The sequence below is a fragment of the Falco punctatus genome (genome assembly GCF_963210335.1).
Source record: "Falco punctatus genome assembly, chromosome: 2".
In the NCBI taxonomy this organism is placed as follows: Eukaryota; Metazoa; Chordata; class Aves; order Falconiformes; family Falconidae; genus Falco; species Falco punctatus.
The window spans coordinates 21,356,666-21,378,988 of NC_137581.1; the positions used below are offsets into that span (position 1 = coordinate 21,356,666).

The following is a 22,323-nucleotide window of genomic DNA, read 5'->3' on the forward strand; positions in this document are numbered from 1 at the left end:
CTGACAAACATCTCAATGACATGTTTACCGTCAATGGGAAAATTTGGATATATCCAGGAAATATCCTCCGCACACAAACACTACTGAGGGGGTACCTGGTTAAAATTAGCAAGTTCTAATTAGTTAGAACAGAAGTATGTCTGGACTCCTACTTCTCTGTGCAGTTCAGTTGCCTGATACAGTCAGGTGCCTACGCAGCTGCTAGGTGCAGGAGTGCCTTTGTGACAGCAAGTGCCGACCTACTGGGTCACATTCCCTCTCCTTTGGCTGAACCTGTTCATCGGTGTCGTCACAGGACCTCAGGAGAGCAAGCAAGAGGAAGCACAAGTTATTCCTGTGCTTAGGGCATTCAGCCAAGAGTAGGAGGAGACCAGGGGGGTCCAGTTAGGATTTAAAAAGTAATCCTGGAGGAAGAGCCAGATGAATGTCCTGACCACTAGGTTATCTGCTCTCTGTTTGCTCTGTTTCTTGCCAGATTACTCGGTTGTGCAAAGACTTTGCCCCAGTACAGCTTTTTACTCCTGCTGAACTATTTTGTAGTCTGGTAAATAGAGATAACGGATACACTTTTCATTCCCCTCAAGATGAGGAGGGGATGGATGCTTCAAAACTCCTTGCTGAATAGCAGAATCAATAGGATTGTATTGTATGTAACATAGCATTATACATATTAAAGCATCTATTAGAATATGTTATATATATATTATTTAGAATATTATAAAAAGTTAGAAAGCATTACCTTTTCCACGGTTCTTCATGAAAGTGGCCACAGCTATTGTACTTGGATGTGCATTTGGCATGATGGGAACTTGCCTTGGTCAGATCTTCTGGGGATTTTGTAAAGTTTAGCTGCCACCTCTGACTGGATCATGGCAAAGTTTTAATGAAAACAGGTACCTTGCTTTCTAAAAGAAGGAATTCAAACTGAATTATAGAAGCTTGTTTTCAGGTGTCTCTTGTGACTCTAAATGTAGGTGGGAAATCTGTAACGGCAACTAATGGAACTGGCTGCTGTAGACAGAGATACTCATACCAATTCCGTAAAAGCCAGCTTCTCCCCAGGTTCCATATTAGGTACTGGAAGTAACCTCTTCTGATATTATCTGGAGTTTCATGATAGCACACGTACCCTTTTATATCCCCAGTTACCAAGTAACAGTCTCTATAAGAGACACTGGTTTTCAGTTTAGACCTATTTCCAGTCTGATGGCAACATGGTTTTCTGATAATTTATAGCACTTTAGAATATTATTTAGCATATTATTCTATTCCTCCTGTATTTTATATCCCTGAAAAACACACAATTCATACATGGTTTTGTCATTTCGATACTGTTCACTTCTGTGATCCACATGGCTTGCAGTTTTCTAAGGGAAAACAACGGATGAGCAAACCTCTTCAGTCTCAGAAGAATGTTTCTGAACTGAGCATTCGCCTTTCCCAGATTTAGAGAAATGTGCTTACAGATGCGTCATCTTTCCATTTATTAACTAACTGTATACCCTGCATAATGAATATAACGCTCATGAATGAGTACTGGCTTCGTTCTCATATTTGCTGTATATGGATGTCTGACAGCCAGCACTGTGCCTTCTGAGCACAGATCCTGTGGGAAATCACTTTTAGTACCGTTTGTGGTATTTTGTCAGTACTTCAACTGAGAGTTTACATCCGTGTTCCAAAGTGGCCCACATCATTCCACCCTCCTTGTATCTGAAAAGCACTATAGCAGGAATGATGTCACTGTTTCAGAGAGTCAGCTTTGTCAGGGTATGATTTTAGATGTGTGTGTGTGTGTGTATATGGGTGTATTTAACAGCTTATGGGTATATTCTGAAAAGCTTTCAGTATTTCCCAGGGAAACATGTATTTTAAACAAATGCATGATATTGGCATTCACAAAAACCTTAAATATATAATTTCAGAAGCATTGCTTCACATTTTAATAAAATACCTATGCCCGGCACTTAAAAACATACCAGAATGTATTTTCTAGCTTTTGACTTAATGTTATAGAATATTGTATAATTGTGCCCTCAGATTATTGCCTGCTAGGTATTTGGTTGAGGTAGGTTACTGTACTGATGGGTTGCTGGTAGACCTCCCTATCTATGTATTCAGAATAAGTATATCGTCTTTATTTTTCACTTCTCTTCTGTAGCATGCAATAACTCAACTTTTCTTATGGCTTCTACTTCTCTCTGATTCTTTATGAAGGCTTACTTTCATCCTTTCCATTCTCCATTGAAAATATGATTTTCTTTTGAAGTGTTTGGTAGGGTTAAACTGTAATAAGACAGAAGGGCTGGAAACTGAAGTTGTGGGGTTTTATGGCCCTATGCATAAGAATTATGAAGGAAATCTAGAAATAGATGTATAAAAGGCAACCAGGATAAAAATAATTGCTAGATCATTGCTTAATCATACTAGTAATACTAATGCTTACATGCTAATTGCCTGAAAATACCGTCTAGCTGAAGTACAGTGATTTTTATTTGCATTCATTATGCAAATCAAAAGCCCAGTCAGAAGAGAATGAATTATGTAATGGAAAAGTAAGTCTGCAGTTATGATTCAGTGTTTGTAAAGCATCTCTGCTCCCTGACTAGTGAGATATTTCTACTTCAATGCAGTTCTATGAGCCCTGGCATTAATTTGCTAGATATAAATTTGCACTCATGTACCTTACTGTATTCAGGTTAACTAAGAACATCATCAAATACTTTTTTTTAGAAGCTTAACAAATTTCTTTCCATTCATCTGATGGACTCAAATCTTTTCAAATCTGTGAAAAGGCATAGTTTAGAAGGATCAGATGATACAGGGCATCATGTTTATCACCTTTTCAGAAGCATTTCTCACTCAGGTATTTAAAAATACCTTATTAGCAAAGGTTTGGGTACTGCTTCACATCTGGTCTTTTGAGCAGTGATTTTACTTGAGAATATTAATCCTAAAGCAAAAAGAATTTTCCAAGCACAGTCTCTTTTCCCTGTCTTACGCTATGAGCTATTTGTGTGGACCTATTTTCTTGCAAAATCTTGTTCATTGCAATTTAGTTACAAACCTGCAGGGCATAGATATCGTCTTACCTATGGACCATATGACCACAGGAGATAGACTTACCTCTGCAGATGAGGTCATCCTGCCTTCTCTCATTCTGAGTCTTCAGAGGGACTCTGTACTGCTCTCACGGAAGGGGTTTCGCTCCTGAGGTAGGAGGGACACTTGGTGTCCAGTGGAACAGAGACTCGGGTCTCCTAGTGAGCCTGTTTGCACATGGATGTATTGGCAGTCAGAGCTGCTCTCCTGAGCACCTACAGCATGTGTCCTGTTGCAGAGGACTGCTGGCCTCTGAAACTGGTGAGCAACAGAGAGATACCTCCATAACAGGAGGAGGGGAGATCCATGCACTGATGTCAGTGTCCTTTTTGCCGGGTAAGGTCTCCCTGAACACTGGCCAGGTTTCTGCCCACTGTCATAAGTGACTTAAGCCAGTCAGGTGGCTGATACTCTTCCTAAAGCCTCAGTTTTTCAGAGATGTCACTGAACACATTAAAATCAATAGGAGTTACTTCTGCTGCCTGTATGGGGCAGTCATTTATGTATTTTCTGTGGCTGCTTATGTCAGAAGTGCAAAGAGCAAACTCGCAATGATTTCTACACCTACGCTGTTGAACTGAGTACCTGCCAGTGTCAGACTGCTCAGTGAGATTGCTAAAGTGAACTTGTCATCAGTGATTACAGCATACTCTACCAGAGCGCAAGCTGCCGTGAAAACTTCTTTAATGATTGTCACAGTTACAGACACCTTGCAGATGACCACCTGGAGCTCTATTTGTACGTCTATGATTGTGCTGTCACTGGTCTAAGATGTAATGCTGAGCTGGGTAGAGCATCCCTTACATTATCTTTCGCCTGTCTGCACGTATATCAACGGAGCTGGCGGGGGAGGCATGAAACAGGAGTCACCCACCATAAGGACATGCATGTGGCAAACACTGGAAGAAAAAAGGGATTTCCTAACAACAGTAATTCTTCCAAGATATATTGTACATGTGCACTGTCACTACTCACACTTCTTTTCCTGTCCCTCAGCCTGTGTGTGCAGTTGTGATACTTCAGTTGTGAGGAATCTGGCGCGTTCAGCCACTGTACTAATGAATCACCAGAGGGGAGGGGTATGACCTGCTTGTCAGCAAAGCCCTCTTAACTTGAGTGTTTCTTTTCATGCAGGACAAGTGGACACTATGAACAGCATGTACCGAAGAATTCCAGTTAGCTTGAAATCTTTCTGTGCCTCTGCATATTAAAGAAAAATTAGCCTGAGATATATATGAAAGAAAGGCATGGCAAATTTTAACCTGGAGGGTAATTTTATGAAAATACTAACCAGATTTTTTACAACAGTGATGCAAATACTGTTATTATATGACAGTAAAATTTTATAATACAGTAAGTTATTTTGTAATATCATTAAAGTCGTTTGAAAAAGATGGCCGTGCTGGAAACATCTGTGATGTGCCAGATTCAATCAGATTCAGAGGAGCTTTGGCCGTTTTTAATTACCTGGAGAGTCAGCACATCATAAAATTGAGGTCATCACAGAGACCTCTTTTGAATTAGCTCTGCTTACCATCTTTATCACAACTGTCAGTCTTGAGAGAAGCTTCTATTTTAATCATATCTCAGTTCCGATCTTTAGTTTTCATTCCTTCAACAACTGTATTGAGTGACAGTGGACAAACAGGCAAAAACACCTTAATATTTAAGATGGATGGAGAACTAGTAAACAGGTAACTACACTGTAATAATCATATCTGCTGTGTTTCTGAGTAGGTTATAAATGTTTTAAATCTCATAGTCTTTTCAGAGTACCAATAAAACTGGCTACTGTTTAATTCTCTTTTTAAGAGAACATGTAAGTGTGTTTGTCTTAGAACTTTGAACATTCCTTTTATATCGCTTACATAAAACAAGTTCTGTTAACAAAACCTTGGGAACTGAAAACATCTGTTATTCAGATCAGGCTTTGTAATTGTGCTTGTGCACAGAGATCACCCCTAAGCCATAAGACCTCTAAAACTGATCAGAGTAATTATGTCGTAGCACTGCCTGTTTCTCTCTGTTCATTTTGAAGAGTGCACGGGGGATCACCTGTACTCCTTAGTATAGGCAACTATTTTTTTTTTTTTTTTTGTAGAGGAACCGTGCACTTATCGACTATGCCATGTTTGGTTAAGCTCTGAAGGAATGAAAATTCATCATAAGAAACAAGGCCACGCAGTGTGCTGGGAGATGATCAAATCCCAGAGTAAAGCTTTTCACTTGTAACCCTATATTCCATAAATTCATCTAAATTGTTAATCATAGTTTATATAACCTTGTAACTAGGATTAGCAAATGCTGCCAATTACTGGCTCTTGTTTGATATCACGCACAAGGTAATGAGTGCTTCCAGGCTAGTAATTAGCTTGGAGGCCCTGGCCATGCTAGAACTTTATCCTTTCAGGAAAGTCATGACGCCATCATATTTACCTAAAAGAAGTGTTTTTTTCCTTATAAGTTGGTAAAAATCCATAGCTGTCTTATACTCACTAAAGACTTTGAGAATTTCAAAGTACAGTCTTGATGTTTTCATTGCTATCAATTTTCTGACTCTCTTCTTTCTTCAAAACCTTCTGCATAGTTTCTGCATCAAATTCAGACTTTTTTGTACTAGTTCTAATAATTGTGCGTCAGCCTTCCATCCTTGTATTCACATGTATACTATCCTTTACAGTTGTACCATTGACTCCAGCAATTCTTGTTCTGAGGGTTTTTCTGATTTTTCTGTACTGCTCTGCACCATTCCATTAAATTTTGTAATTTAACTTCTTTCTTAAAGCTTAAAAACCGGCACATTTGTATCAGGAAAACAGCACAATCTCTCTTTTCTTCTAATCTTGGATCATCAGATTGCCCACAGCCTAAGGCATAAGAGAGGATAAAAACCTTATATTGTTTGTGCTTTTCTTTCATGGAGTTCTTAACAAAGAAGTCATTAAAGGAACACAGTCCTGGTTGGTTTCTTGGATTCTTCGGTTCTGAAGTTGTAATACTTGAAATTTAGGCACTCAGATTCAGCAGTGGAACAAGTAAGAAACCCAACTCACTATCCAAGCTGAGTTACAAGACTGTAGTAAGTTTGTGGATAAAATAATTTAAATACAGGATTATACATGGATAAATTGATACCTTTATCTATGGACAAATAAATATATCCACAGAATCTAATTATGATTATTTTTTTTTCTATCCAGTGATCATCTAATGTAAAACACACAAAAAGTCTAAGAACCCATTACTGCAGCGGCTCAGGATTCTTTAAGGTCATTTTAAGACTGTTTTATCTTTAGAAAATTCATTCCCTGTAGGTGAGCTATGCTTAGTTGAGGCTAGTGAGTATTTATGATCTGACTTCTTGGTTTCTCCATTCCACCACCAAGTGGCTCTTCATGAAATATTGACTCCATTGGCATCAATGGGATTTTATCCTTTCACTGTGACTCCTGTTCATTCCAGCCAAGCACAGTAAGACCAGCTGTGTCACTTATGATGACAGCTCCTTCCTGAGAGCTGACAGAAAGGGAAATAGGAAAGTGGTTCAGTGGGCTTTTTTTCACCTCCACAACTGAGAACTCAACCATGAAGTGGTCAGGTAATGAAGTGCTCCTATCCCTTACCAGTGCAGACATCTGGGAGGGGAATCCAATAAACTTTGTGCCCTCCAGAAAATTTAGCTATAAATGTAAGCAGCTTTTAAAAAGATATTTCCTTGATCATACAGAATGTGTTATAGATTTGAGAGTTTAATTTTTAAGCTAACTAACTATACCTTATTAACACTTCACACCTTATTGATATCAGAAAAAAATACTTAATCATATTTTTATTTTTCCAAAAGGAATTATTTTTAAAAAGAAAAAATCCTGCAGCAGTTTTACACATGCCATACAAAAGTCCCATACTTCTGTTAGTAGCCCTCTTGTAACAACTGCTAGTGCTTCACACATTAGGACTGTCAGTATATGTATGTATGTAAATGTCAAGAACATTATTGTCCCAAGAAAGTATGTTGCCAGCAAAAGCAGACCCTACCACATCCTTGAGTAATTATTTCAGAGTAGCTCTGCTGTTGTTGAAGTGTTCAGGATGTTTCCATGCGTTACAATGTGCATTTGCGACTTATTTTTTAGAGGTTAGAGATGTTACAAACTGCCAGCGAAGCCCAGCCCATTTTGAGACATTCCCAAGTGGTTTGAGACAAAATGATAGACCTTCCAAAGTGACATTTTCATTAATGCATTTAAGCAATAAGCAGAAGAGAGTCAAGAAAAAAAGTTAATTTTAAAATCAAATTACAACTAATTACTCCATTATTTTACAGTCTCCAAATTGCAACATGGTGCCACTGAAGATGTTTTTAGAAAAGCTTCATAATTACTAGATAAATGGGGTGCTTTATGTACAACTGCTTCATTCCATCCAATTAATTTTTCTTTAATGCAGTTCCTATGTATGTATACTTGCATCTTAAACAGTCACCCTCATAGTATGTGTCTCTGGATTAATTTGTGCACTGTTTTCTTATGATATTATCAGACAACTTTTCTTTATTTTCGCAAGATGATGGTGATGTTTTTTATTACTGGCAGAGAAACTTCATTTTTGAGAGGTATTAGCCTTGGCATGCTTAAGTTGAAAGTACAGTTCTAATATTAAGCTGTATCTTGTGCTGCTATAAGTTTTCCTCTAAATTTGTCTACAAAGAAATAGCCAGATGCACTTGGAAGAAAGTGCATAAAAGTTATTTTTTCATTCTAAATATTTTTTAATTAATTTTGATTCATTAAAACCATACTGGTTTGCGTATTATATTTTATAGTCACATAAATAATAGACTAACTTGAGATTCAGTTAAGGGAGATGTAGGTATTGACATTAGCCTTACTGAAATGGAGTATGTGTCCTAATGCAGGCAACTCCCAGGAGCAATAACCCTTTGAAAATGGGGTCCTTGAACTAAGCTACAAAAATTGGGATGATGTAATATAACCATTGACCAAGTAATGGACTTGACAGGGGAAAATAGATGCTGTTTTTCAATTTTTTTCATTATAGTTCATTTAGTTTAACTTGGTGAAACTCAGAGCATCCAAGTGCACGGAAGAAATATGGAAGACAGCGTCATCCAGGTAGGAAGCAATTATTCCACCTTTAAATGAGGAATTTCAGTACTTGTGATGCAACATGGGATACTTTAGAAAGAAAAATCAGTCAGCTTTTGAAAGATTTACAGTAGGTATGTCAAACCAGAATTTTGTGCCAAGGCTTGACTAAGCAACTGCTGTGTTTCCATTACTGTGCAGAAACTGATCAGGGAAGAAGATTTAATGAGTCATTACTGTTTTGTATTTTTTGACATTCAATAAGAGCTTTCAAGAGTTTACTGTTGAATACTAATACTTCCATGTCCTTAAGATATACAGGGTTGTTGGAACATGCTGTGAAACTCATCTTTCCTGTTTGCAAGAAGATCTAATTTTAGGAGCCATTCCAAAGAAAATAATTTTACAAAACAAAACAGAAATTAGGCATATACCAAGACTGAGGTCTCGGCCCTGTTGTTTTGTCCTTCTTTTCCTTTGGACTTGCTGGCAAACAACCAAAAGTCAGAAGGCAGAAGACCAAGATCCGTAGCTTTAGGTAATCATATTCTTCTTGCTACATCCTGATCGCGCTCCCCACTTGCCTGACCTCAAAACAGCAAGCTGCTGGGAAATAAGTGAATATGAGTGGGAATTGGCCAGCAATGGTGTGTGCCTGCTGCTCACTATCCGCCTCTACAATTCCAGCTTAGTTTTGCTCAGCTTGTGTCAACGGGAATCCAGCTTCCTCATAAAGAGAGAACATGGTTTGAAATTCCGGGTTTCACAACAATCTCTTTTTCCTGTGTAACTAGTGCATGCTCTGCCTATTGCTTACTCTCTTACAAGGTCTAGCGATGTTGCTGGTGAATTAGACTGCTTTCAGACTAAACGAAAAGCCAATATACTCCTATTGCCTTTTAAAGGTTAACATGCATTCCAAAAGCAGGGCTGAAAGCAGACACCTCCGGAGAACCAAGGCCAATTAAGCCCACAGAGTCCTCTAGGTTGCTTTTTTGACTTTCACGACATTAATTCCTTGACAGGTTAAAGATTTGCCTTTTCCTGCTTTTATGCTTGTGGGTTGGGGCCTTTTTTCCTTCATTTCTTACCTTTCCTATTCTTCCTCTGCTCCACAACCTCCAATCACTTCCTAATTTAATTTCAGTTCCCCTTTCACCTTTCCAAAGTCAGACTTGAACTCGAGGGCAGGCATTCACGGCAAGACTCCTTTTCTGTACACCAGAGGCATCAGAAGGTTTCTTCCTTAATGTGAAAAAGCTGTTTTGGTTACGTGCCAGCAGCATCTGTGCTCTATGCGCCATTTTCACAGGCTGTCCCCTATGCAACCTCAATGCTTCTGTGTCTTTATAGACTGTAATAAGACCTGTAGCCATTGCTCCCCTAACTCTTGTTTCCCTCAAGAAAAGAAACCTGAACATCTGTAGGTTTAAGAGACATGATGAGTTGTGTCCCGGAGTCCTGAGGGAGCTGGCTGTTGTAGCTGCCAAGCCATTCTCCATGATATTTGCAAAGTCATAGCAGTCAGATGATGTCCCTTGTGACTGGAAAAATGGTAGAAAGGAGGACCATGGGAACTACTGACCTGTCAGCCTCACCTCTGTGGCTAGGAAGATCATGGATGAGATCCTTCTAGAAGCTATGCTGAGGCACATAGAGGACAGGAACCTGACTGAAGACAGCCAACATGACTTCACCAAGGGCAAGTCCTGCCTGACCAAGCTAGTGGCCTTCTATGATGGAGTGGCTACATCAGTGGACAAGGGAGGAGCTATGGCTGTCATCTGTCTGGGCTTCTGCGAGGCTTTGGACGTGGTTTCCCCACAACATCCTTTGCTCTAGATTGGAGCAGATTTGATGGGTGGACTGTTCAGTGGATGAGGAATTGGTTGGGTCACATCCAGAGGGTAATGGTCAACAGCTCAATGTCCAGATGGAGATCGGTGACAAGTGGTGTCTCTCAGGGACCCGTACGGGGACCAGTTCTCTTTAATATCTTCATCAATGACGTAGTGGGCTAAGTGCACCCTCAACAAGTTTGCAGATGATACCAAGCTGAGTGGTGCAGTTGACATGACTGAGGGATGGGATGCCATCCAGAGGGACCTGGAGAAGTTCAAGAAGTGAGCCCAAGTGAATTTCATGAGGTTCAACAAGGACAAGTGCAAGGTCCTGTACCTGGGTCAGAGCAGGCTGGGGAATGAAGGGATTGAGAGCAGCCCAGTGCAGAAGGGCCTGGGGATACTGCTAGTTGAAAAGCTGGCATGTGGTCACAGCACAGAAGGCCAACCATATCCTGGATGCCATCAAAAGAAGTGTGGCCAGCAGGTCAAGGGAGGTGACTCTCCCCCTCTACTCTCTGGTCTCCTAAGACCTTACCAGGAGAGCTGTGTTCAGCTCTGGAGTGCTCAGCACATGAAAGACATGGACCTGTAGGAGCAGGTCCAGAGGAGGGCCCCAAAAATTATCAGAAGGATGGAGCACTTCTCCTGTGAAGACAGGCCGAGACAGTTGTGAGTCGTTCAGCCTGGAGAAGAGAAGGCTCTGAGGAGACCTGCTTGTGGCCCTTCAGCACCTAAAAGGAGCTGGTAAAAAGATGGGGACAAACATTTTAGCAGGACCTGTTGCAATAGGACAAGGGGTAATGGTTTTAAACTAAAAGATTTGGACTAGACATAAGGAAGAAATTTTTTTACGATGAGTGTGGTAAAATACTTGAACAGGTGGTAGATGCCCCATCCCTGAAAACATTCAAGGCCAGGTTGGATGGGCTTTGAGTAGCCTGGTCTAGTTGAAGAACATAGAACTATACAACCATTTAGGCTGGAAAAGACCTTTGAGATCATCAATTCCAGCTGTTAATCCAGGACTGTCAAGTCCACCACTAAACCATGCCTCTAAGCAACTACACATTTTTTGAACGCTTCCAGGGATAGCGATTCCACCATCTCCCTGGGCAGCCTGTTCCAATGCTTCACTACCCTTTCCATGAAGGAATACCCAATCTAAACCTGCCCTGGTCAACTTGAGGCTGTTTCCTGTCACTTCTTACCTGGGAAAAAGAGACCGACCCCCATCTGCCTACAACCTCCTTTCAGGTAGTTGTAGAGAGCAATAAGGTCCCCCCTGAGCCTCATTTTCTCCAGACTAAACAACCCCAGTTCCCTCAGCTGCTCCTGTCAGGAGGGATAAAAGATGATCCTGTTCATGACAGGGGCAGTGGACTAGATGACCTTTAAAGGTCACTTCCAACCCAAACTATTCTACAATTCTAGGAAAATAAAGTAGGAATGAAAAGTTACATATATTCATAATCTCAGGAAAAGATTAACCCAGTCTTACAAGTACACATGTACAAGTGGAGTCACACAGTGCTTACTTTCACAGGAATGCAGGCTTGCAGGATCAGATCTTCTGTGCCATAACTGCCAACCTTATTGGACTCACTGTACTGGCTTTATTTGGCCTTGGAACAGTATAGTCAAAGCACTGAATTTTTTTCAAATGTTTTCTAACTCTGAGAAGTCATGGAGATCATTTATTGAGAGGCGCGTCAAACAGTTGTTTACTCAGAAAAGTAGGAGACATCCTTATGTGGTCATCATGTTTTACTGTAGCATCTTCATGGAAGTTCAAGGGAAACGAGAACAATATTGAAATACACACCCGTTGAGCAAGTACCATTATTCCAGCTTCAGCTCTTCTGAGTTTCATTTTCTATATCTCCTCTTTTTTCTTCATAGTCTTCAATCTTTTCTCTGATACTGTATTTCCCATGCATGCTCCCCTATCGATGCCTAGAAACAAGAGTGAAGCTGCATCTTCAGTCCTACAAAGCAGCAAGGGGCATGGGATCTTTCATTGTCTTCTGCTCCCTCATACGACTTTCTTTTCAAATCAAACCTTTATATATATATATAGAGAGAGAGAGAGAGTATTTTTTTGTGTGGATCCTTTTACTTTGATTGTACTAAACCACTATGGGAGAAAGACTGAGCATATTAGAGAAGTGGAAGTGATAGATTACTATATTTTATGAACTTTCATAAAAATCAATACCAGAAAGCTTTGTGAAAAACTTGTAATGAAAAGACATTACGAACTAGGCAGCACTGAGGATCTGCCTGAACCCCACCTTGTGTTCTTCCAGTGTTTAAAAGGGCTTCACAAAAAAGAACCCACCCTACAGGTGAACACCAGACCAATAGCTGGTTAATGATCTAAACAAACGTAATGCTGTGAAATAATATGATCTAAAGTAAAATAAATCGAATCCACTGTATTTGACATTTTCTCCTGTGTGCAAGGGCCCTTTTCTTTTTTACTTAAAGCTGAGTTGGGGCCAAAATACATAGGTGTTTCTCTTTTACTGATGCAAGAACATATTTAACTCAAATACTTAATACACTATACAATGCTAAATTCTTTACCATTCCTTTAACACTGAAGTGCCAGGCTTACATTTCATAAAGTCTTCTCTGGATGGTAAAATTGATCAGCCTGTTTTAACCAAAAATCAAGGGGGAAGGGGGGGAAGAGTTAGCTGTGTGGATTTATGGGCACACCAGTTGTTGGGTGCACCACAGTTGTAGAGGCAGTGTCCATCTACCTGTCCAGTCCACTTACAGTAACCCTGTTCTTCCTCAAGTAGGTGCTGGCAGAAATGCATACACGTAGGGAACTTTTATCTAAAGTCATACCGAGTAATTCTGTCCCCATTGAATTCAGGAGACATGCTGACTCATCAGATGGAAAGGACAGAAAGTGGCCAGAAGGAAGGAACAAACTATTCCCCAAATTCACTGATTCCTCTGTCCTCTCAGAGTCAAGCAACCGCACACTGTGGTAGCGCACTTGGTCTCCAGCAGACTCTGGTACTCCTCCTGCAGTACTGAAACCAGCCTTCTAATGCACTGTGGTACAAGAATAACCAGGAATCCCTCCACCTCCTGCCAGAACAGGATGAAAGAAGAGATCAATATTCCTGCAGCATGCACAGGCAGTATCAGCTGCTTCTTTGCCATGACTGCAGCAGGCTGTCACTCCCCTCGTGTCCTCCCTAAACAGCCATCTGAGCAATTTCTGGTGATCTGGTATCTCCACGAGTTAGCAATATGCTTATAGGGAAAGGTGGGAATCTCCAAGCCTTTAGGCTGTTGGGATGGTTTCAGATCCAGAGCCTGGATGCTGTCCAGGTTCCCTGAGAAGACTTTCACACAGTCCTTCATGAATTATTCTGCACATCTCAGCACCAAATTTCCATGGCAGCCAGCCAGGACAGTATAGTCAGCTTCTGGAACAATCTTACCAGCAAGGAGGAAGACAGTGATAAAAATATTACCTTCCTTGTAATCGGTTGCTTTAGTTGCAGTGGACTACTGTTGGACTGACATCCAGCAGATGACAGAGCTGTGAAATATTAGCAGGGACCACCTAGTCCCCCACCCATGTCTGCGGGGGTTGGGGTGAAGGAGAGCAAGGCAAGCTACCTACACTGCAAGTGGGCCTAGATATGGTTTCCGTTGCTTCACATTCCGGGGATACGCCTACATGAGTGTCTTAATTCAAATTAGAAATGTGCTTTTGAGGGAAATCTCCCAACTGCCTGAGCTCCTGACATCTCGGTTCTCATTGTGAAACTGCTTGGGGTACGTGAACAGGATGACATTTGGATCAAATTAATCCAGAGGTTGTGCTGTCCTGGAGAATGCCTAATGCGCTCCAGCCTTTCTGGGCATCCAGTCTTCAGGGTCAGATAACAGCAAGTCCAGATACTCCTCAGGACACACATAATGGGCGTGTCAGGTCCTTGGCATCAAATGTTGTGCTGTCCAAATCAATTCCTTCTGCACCACACCACTTGCTAATAGACCCCTGGCAGCTACCCCAGTACCTAGAGGCTACTCCTAAGTACAGAATCCATCTTCCCAAATGAGATCCAGGCTGTGACAGATGTCTCATTTAGGACAGGACATTACATAGATTAATTCCTCTAGATGATAAAGACCATCACTCCATTCTGTTAGATGTAATTTATGTGCCTGTAATTTTAAAAGATAAAGTGACTGATAACAATATAATCCTTCATCATTCTACTGCCCAAATTCAAACAAACACTATAAAACTCTTAAGACAATTAGTTTCTGTCTCCTCAGTCTCCAAGCATCCTCCAGCATTTGCAAGCAAACAATATTATTGTTTTGCCAAGACTTTTAAGGGACGCACATCAACGTTTTGCTCAGTCCAGCCTGCTCTCTTCCTCCTTTTATTGCCTAGGGAATAGATCCCGAAGCTTTCTTATCAGCCATTATCTGCACATAGTCGTGTATCTCCTGACTGACTGACACAAAGTGTTTGCAGTGCAGAGCAACTTCCTCCCATCATCTGTTTCAAGTAGATCCACTGATACTGATAAAAAAGAAGCCCATTTTGCTTTATAAATATGTATTTAAAACACCACCAGTGTTGATAATTGCAGTGCTCTATTCGTATCTTCCCGAGAGGCTGTGAGTTCATACAAGTATCTCCATCACTCAGCTCTTCTGCTAGGGCAGTTCTGTGGTCCCCAGACCTTTAAGCATACAGGAGAAGTCCAAACCTGCCCACCAGTGACAAACTGGGAGTGCCTCAGGGCCAGGACCACTGAAGAATTTTAGGTAACTTTATGGTCAGTGTCTAAAGGACTGAGGAAGTCATGCATCTTCAGGAACAAATGGGGGCTGAGAAGGGACATTCAAAGTCAAGGTTCAACTCTCACATCATTTCTACACCAAGTACCCATTCCCCTTTTAGTGCATCTAGACCTGAGTCGCTGAACCTTTGAATGCTGTATGAAGATACACGTCGTTAGTATTACTGAATGTGGCCTTTGCTAAAATCTCTCTCACACAATAGTTCCAGAAGGCTTTAAAGTCCCTGCTTTACAGTGATTTTACTTTTACTGCTTTTTTTTTATATAAACAGCAGAAATTTAGGATTGTGATTAATATAGCAAATGTAATTCTGCCATGTAATTTAAGTTATATGTAAGTGATATCATAAATCTGTAAATGCTTCCGAAGTCTGTAGGCTTCTTGCCAGCATTAATTTTGGTATAAAGTAAGAAATATTTCTCCAGTGTTTGATTGCTTTTCAAAATCCAGGTCTGATATGCTCTTCAAAAATCTTTCCCAGTCTGTCTTCTTGTAATGTTCAGTGGAGCTTAGAAATAAAAATTTATGCCTACATATAGATTACTTACATAGGTGAAATGCTTTACAAAAAAAGAGCTATTTCAAGATTTACAGCTTTTTGCTAAAACTATGGCAACAGTTATATTCAACTACCTTGACACTAACTTATGAAAATATATTAACTTTTAAATATAGAAAATACAAACTTTCATTAATTCTCCATTTTATAATGCATACAAATGTGCACTGAAAAATACTCCCATGAAACAGACCTCCCATGTAAATCACTCAGAGAAAAACTGATTTCCCATAAGTCATAGAAACGTTCTTAAATCACCAACACTAGTTAATGAAGATTGCTAATGCTGTATTAGATGTCTGATACAGAACAGACTCATACTTGTGCCCTTGTACTCAGCATAATCATGGCAGAAGTTCATGCCATCTCAGAGTCATGGGTTATGTCCAATATGGAGTTATGATGCAGTTATCCATCATTAGGAATTTAAATTATCAATCTGACGTTTAAACTAATTGAAGGTGACTAACCCAGGAGATGGCGGGGAGAGGCAGATCGTAGAAACACAGAGTCACAGGGTTTGGATTGGAAGGGACCTTTGAAGATCAAAGAAGATAGAATCGTCTGCTACCTCTGGCCAGCAGTGATAGGCCAGTATTGCCAGAGTTATTTTCAGATTTGGGGATAAAAAAATGAAGTTTCAGTGGCTGTGCTTGACTGTGCTCAGATATCATGGGTTTAGGTTTTAAGATACTAGCTGGATTTAGCTGCTTCAGTATTCTAAGATATAACTGAAATTTCTCACAAGCACAAACTGACTTCTTTAAATTCTAGTTTTAATGAGCTAACTGCAAAAAGAAATAAGAACTGAAGCAGTCTGAGTAAATGAAACCCAACAGACAGCTACATCAGGATTGTGTGCAAAATCATTTCATTCCTATAACGTGTGATTGGCAGGCAGCGTCAGGGCTCGTGACCTGGTGCATACCTGGCAAAGGAGCTGCTGGGACACAGTCCACTCGTCCAGACTGGCAGCTGTTGAGCATGCACGGAGCCATCACAGCATCTGCTGGGAGTGCGTGTGCAAGTGCGTGCATGCGCAGACCCCCCCACTCCACATTTCCAGAAGACACAGTGGGTGAGCACATGCAGACCTGTGAATCCAGGCACATGTCTGAGTTCTGCACGATGGATGGAACCCACACTGTTTTGTACGTTTCTAGAAAACATGCAGAATAGAAGAGGTAACATGGATGTGAACTGGGACACCAGTTGATTCATTTTCTCTAGCCTTAATATTCATCTGGCTAATGTTGGCTGATCATGTAAAATTCAGGCTGGTGTCATTGGGGAGGGTGAGCCAATATTCAGGAGCAAAACCCAGTGGGTATCAACCCTGATCCTGCAGTGTTCCCAGTGCCTCCAGGCAAAGCGGTTCTAGGTGACGGTCAAAAGAAGCAATATAATCACTACCTTGTTGCTGAGCTTAGGCTTTTTCTTTCCTTCTCATGTTTTTTTATTAATACTTCTATCCCTGCTGCTTACTGTGGAAATGATACCAATGTTCTGATGAAACTAAGCCTTATCTCTTTGGAAAATAAAAATCCTTAGTGCTGCACAGCTGACCCAGCGAGGTGATTACTCAGCTAATACAGTACCTGTCTGCCATCTTGTGGCACCGTAGGGTTTGCAACTTTCTGGTTTATTGCATAATTTCTATTTCAGATAAAGTTACTGGGTTTTAACTTCCAGATGCCATCTAGTTAAACAACACACACACACAGAGTGAAATCTTGGTTCTGCTATCTTGACTGATAGCAGTGTCAAAACTGTTGTTGATTAAAAGACTTCCAGACTGCACTATTTTTATTAATTTCAATATCTTATTATGTCAAAATGAATATAAATTCAAACTATAGAATCAAAAAATGGGTTTGAGTTTTAAAGAATACATTACTTTTATACTGAAATAACATAAAGTTGTCTCTGAAATAATACCTTGTGTTTGTATTATGAATTCATCTGTATTTTTCATTTTGAATACTTTGGTGTTTTTAAATAGCTACCTCCTTTTTCAAGTCTGCCTGAAGAAAAAAGAAGCTGCTTCTTTTGTACGACTTCAGGCGAGATCCTTCGAGTGCTTGTTCAAAATTTACTTATTTTTCAAAAATAAAGGAACATATGGGAATGTGCTACTCAGATTTCCTGCTCCTGTTTTCAGGCTGGAATCACCAACTCGATCTTTGAGCATGGATGCACCACGAGGAATTAATATCAAAGCACAAGCTGGGAATATTGAAGCTCTTTCCCAGATGGATATCAAACTACACAGCAGTGATGGTGTGGTGAGTTCAAGCTCTTCTGTTTCCATAATTGGTTGATCTTGCTGTCAGAATATAGCTAATGACTTCAAGTCTTTCTTTCAAGTTCTCTTAATTCCTCAGATTTTAGGATATTAAAATTAATGGTGCCAATAATAAGACTTCTACATAGGGGTCATATTAAATACTGCTACCAAATGACATAATGTTGTATTAGTTTAGAGAAATGTTTTCTAATAAAACTTTGAGAGCGCTCAGCTCCCCCTAACACAGTGATCCCCAGGCATCCCAGCATGGTCCTCAGCCCAGAGGTAGACACTTGGTCCCAGAGTTGTTAAACTAGGGAGGTATCTGCAGACATCATTAAGAGCTGCCCCAGCAGCAGCAGCACGCAACACACAACAGCCTGTTTATCCCCTCTGTGAAGCTGTACAATGCCACAGAGGAACTCCAGACCAGCCTGTATGTCCATCCTTAACTAGGTGGCACAGCTGTGATGTTCCAGCACTTGGGACAGGACAGAGGACAGACCTGGGTCCAGCAGCAGCAGCAGAATCTATGTCCCACTATTCAGTGTGCAGGCAGGGGCTCTGACTCTTGTCATAGAATCATAGCATGGTCTGGATTGGAAGAGACCTTAAAGACCACCTAGTTCCAACCCCCCTGCCATGGGCAGGGACGCCTTCCACTGGACCAGTTTCCTCAAAAGCCCCATCCAGCCTGGCATTGAACTAGCCTGGATGGGGCATCCACAACTTCTCTGGGCAACCTCTTCCAGTGCCTCACCACCCTCACGGGAAAGAATTTCTTCCTAATGTCTAACCTAAATCTCCCCTCTTTCAGTTTAAAGCCATTCCCCCTTGTCCTGTCACTACATGCCCTTGTAGAAAGTCCTGCTCCAGCTTTCCTGTAGGCTCTTTTAGATGCTGGAAGGCTGCTCTAAGGTGTCCCTGGAGCCTTCTCTCCTCCCAGCTGAACCACCCCAACTCTCTCAGCCTGTCTTCACAGGAGAGGTGCTCCAGCCCTCTGAGCATCTTCATGGCCCTGCTCTGGAGCCACTCCAACAGGTCCATGTCTGTCTTCTGTTGGGGGCCCCAGAGCTGAACACAGCGCTCCAGCTGGGTCTCATGAGAGCGGAGTAGAGGGGGAGAATCGCCTCCCTCGACCTGCTGGTCACACTGCTTTTGGTGCAGCCCAGGGTGTGATTGCCTTTCTGGGCTACTAGTGCACATTGCCCAGTCATACTGTTCTTTCATCCACCAATACTCCAAAGTCCTCTGCAGGTCTGCTTTCAATCCACTCATCATCTGGCCTGTAACTATGCTTGGGATTTGCCTGACCCAGATGTAGGACCTTGCACTTGTCCTTTTCGAACTTCAAGAGGTCTCTGCTAAGGAAGAGGATGGACACCAGATTATCCCTCCCATGTTCTGGTGCTGGCCAGAGCCTCAGTCTCAGAGCAGCTTTGTGTATAACTACTCTACAGGCAGTAGGAGGCTATTCTTAAACCACTGCCTAGACAAAGTCATTTTGTGACACGCTATTGCATTATTATCTCTAACAAGCCCATTTGTCATGCTTTCTCCCATGCAGCTTTTGCTCGATGCTGAAACTGTGCGACTGCCCAAATTGCCTGAGGGTACAAGGGGTGGATCTGGTATTTCTCAGGGGCTCTACGAAATCTGCGTGTGTCCGGACGGAAAACTCTACTTGTCGGTGGCTGGCGTGGGCTCCACTTGCCAAGAATACAGTCGTGTCTGCCAGTGAGACACCAGAAGAGGCTGCACAATCCCCTTGCTAGTCTCAGTTTTATATTATTGCTGAAGAGCATTACTGAAAGCAGAATTTTCAGAATTTTAAAAACAAAGTACTTCAGTTTAGGAAACAAATCTCTATCTACAGTTCTGGACTACAGGGTGAAAGGAGAAGAGCACAAATAACATTTCAACTTCAGAACAATGATCTGAATCAAATTATATGTTCTGTCAGTAACACTTGGAAAACAGCCTTACAGAGAGCATTAAAAAAATAAAAGGAATATGTTTCCTTGCTGAACTATTATTCAGTCAGATTATTATGTCATTGTTAATATTTTTGAGCTACATGGTTTTTTTCTCTCACTACATGTAAACACTTACTGCATTAGTGGGTGAAATTAAATTGAGGGAACTACTTGAACTATTTGCTAAGACAACGCATTATTTCGGGAATTCAGAAAGTGCCAGCAAATGGTCTATGCAATTTTGTTCTTGCAATAACACAAGATACGAAAAATGTGGTATTTGTACAAGTTCTATGTAAAAGGTGTTAATTTGCTAATAGCTTTCTATTTTAATTTGGCAACGTATATGCTGATTTGCTTATTACTGAGATTCATATAAAAATAACTAATACAAAAAGCTCCAGGAGTCATTTATACCTCCCCCCTGTGTCTCAAATCTGTTCACTGTACAGCAGAGAAATATGTTAGTATATTTTATAATAGCAATAGTTTGTTGTTCTGCCTGTACCAGCATACTCATTGAAACCCTTTTATATTTTAGGACATGCTAATTCAACAAGGCAATTTGCCAGCTGGACGAGTAAAAAGAGAAATAATATGTGGCTCCAGATTGTCTGACACAAGGAACTGTTTGGGCGGTGGGAAAAAAAATCCTTTTTTGCAGCCCACAGGATTCAATTAAGAGGACTGTTTCATTCCCATCTGTAGCTGTTGACTGATATTTCTGATCCTGTCAGAGTGAGAGACTATCACAAATGGAGAGAGTAAAAGTACTCTTTATTATTTTTTACATCAGGACTTTGGATACAAAATAGATGCTCACCAGAGTTGCCAAACTATTTATTGATGTTGTAGAGAAACACCACTGCAGACCTTTTCCCCTGTACAGTGTTGCACTGAACACAAATAAATTGTTTGCACACCTCTGGGTAGCAGGATTTGATTTAATAGTCTCTTGTTTAAACCTTATGGGGTTTTAACTCCTTTGATGCTATTTTGTATACACTTAATAATATTATTACCCAGGTAGGAGTTGCTATCACATAGTGCCTTGGTGTCTATTTGCAGAAAGATTTTAACCCATAGTTGTTATTTAAACACAGAATGTCCATCCATTACAGGAAAGAATCATCATCCTTCGAGCAGGAGAATCAGAACAAAAGAACTGCTAAGACTGTGCTGGTGTTTAAACTTGCTACTTCAGCTCTGGTGGACAAGCAAAGAAACGCAGAGCTCAGTTATGATCCCAGGTACCCAGAAAAGACTGAGCTGAGAAAGAGCCCCCAGTTAACAGTATCCACTGTTACTGTGGTAAAGCCCTGGGTAATTCCTGCCCCAAGGGCAGCCTTGGTAATTTATCCAATGAGTCTAATGTGCAATACTGAAATTGTCCTTCATTAGCAGGGTGGAGCCCTCAGCAATTAATGCAAACCAGAAGAACTTCAATAGGAAAAGTAGGAGACGTGCATAAAATTAGCTTTTGGGTCCCTTCAGGCAAAGGAGGCAAGTGGATCAGGGTCACCCATGCTATTTGGAGAGTGCTCTGATGGCTAACATAGTCCCTAAGGGAGAAGTAGGAAGTCACACATCTTCCATTTCTGAAATCCCCTTTTCCTGGGCTTAGACATATATATCCAGGTGTGCGCCCAGGGCTGTTGGCCCTACAGAGAGGAATATTCGCCTCTACAGCTATATCTCTCAACTGTCTCTCAACTACATCTCTCTCTCAACTAAACCCTCAGCTGAGACAGAGTGCAACAGAAACGTGTCTCTTCAGCATTCCTTTAAAGTCATTTTAGGTGGTTCCAGCTTCATGTGCAAGCTTTTGCAAACCATATTATGAGCAGAGTTATGTTATTCATTGGATAAAAAGTATGAGTCTTAAAATAAAGGACAGCAAATTCCATTGGATGTGCCAGCTACCTAAAAACTGCTGCTACAAGTCACATGGAGGGCTACCTACTGTCTTTTCCAGATGTAGTGTAACAGCAAAACTGGGACTTCAGCCCTTAGAGGATCCAGCCACTGCTTAGGCATTTGAATTGTCATCATATCTGTGTTTCTGACATCAAGGAACACACGCCCACTTCCATGTCATACCAAACTACTCATTCACCTAATCTAATTCCTAAATATTAGCCAGATGCTGTAAGTAAGTATGTTAGTTACAATCTGCCTATTCTGCTGGCAATGGAAACACAACATTTTCAGTTGTGCATTTCAAGCTTCTGTTTTGGAAGCACATTTTTCAAATGTGATTTGCCAGTTAATACAAAGCAAGGGATTGAATCCAGGCTTTCCATGTATCACAACAGTAACCTAATCCCTGAACTACTGGGTATTTGTAAGCCACTTCTGTTGCCGCTTCTTACATTGAAGTTGCTCTGGTTTAGATAACATTTTTACAAAGCCGTGGCATACAGCTAGCAAAATCAGGGTGCAGTTCCCTGGCTAGCAACACTACTATGCGTTATGGCCTCTCAGTTAGACACGGCAGTAACTGCTGCCTTTCTTGTGGAGATAAACCCTTTGGACTTGCTTCAGTTCACAGGTGGATTCTGAGTAGTACAGAAAAACTGAAGAGGTCTGCTGTGTCCTC

At 41.0% G+C, this 22,323-nt stretch overlaps 1 protein-coding gene across 8 annotated transcripts in view; it reads left to right on the plus strand.

Annotated features, from left to right (window-relative positions):
* Positions 1-21,783, plus strand: part of SGCG (sarcoglycan gamma) — a 155,277-nt gene extending 133,494 nt beyond the window's left edge. For all 8 annotated transcript variants that reach the window (XM_080376369.1, XM_080376375.1, XM_080376376.1 and 5 more), the window contains 2 exons: positions 17,623-17,746; positions 19,316-21,783. In XM_080376369.1, the coding sequence (XP_080232495.1) occupies positions 17,623-17,746; positions 19,316-19,489 (298 nt within the window). In that variant the 3' untranslated portion in view covers positions 19,490-21,783. The remainder of the gene's footprint in view (positions 1-17,622; positions 17,747-19,315) is intronic.
* Positions 21,784-22,323: the final 540 nt, after the last annotated feature.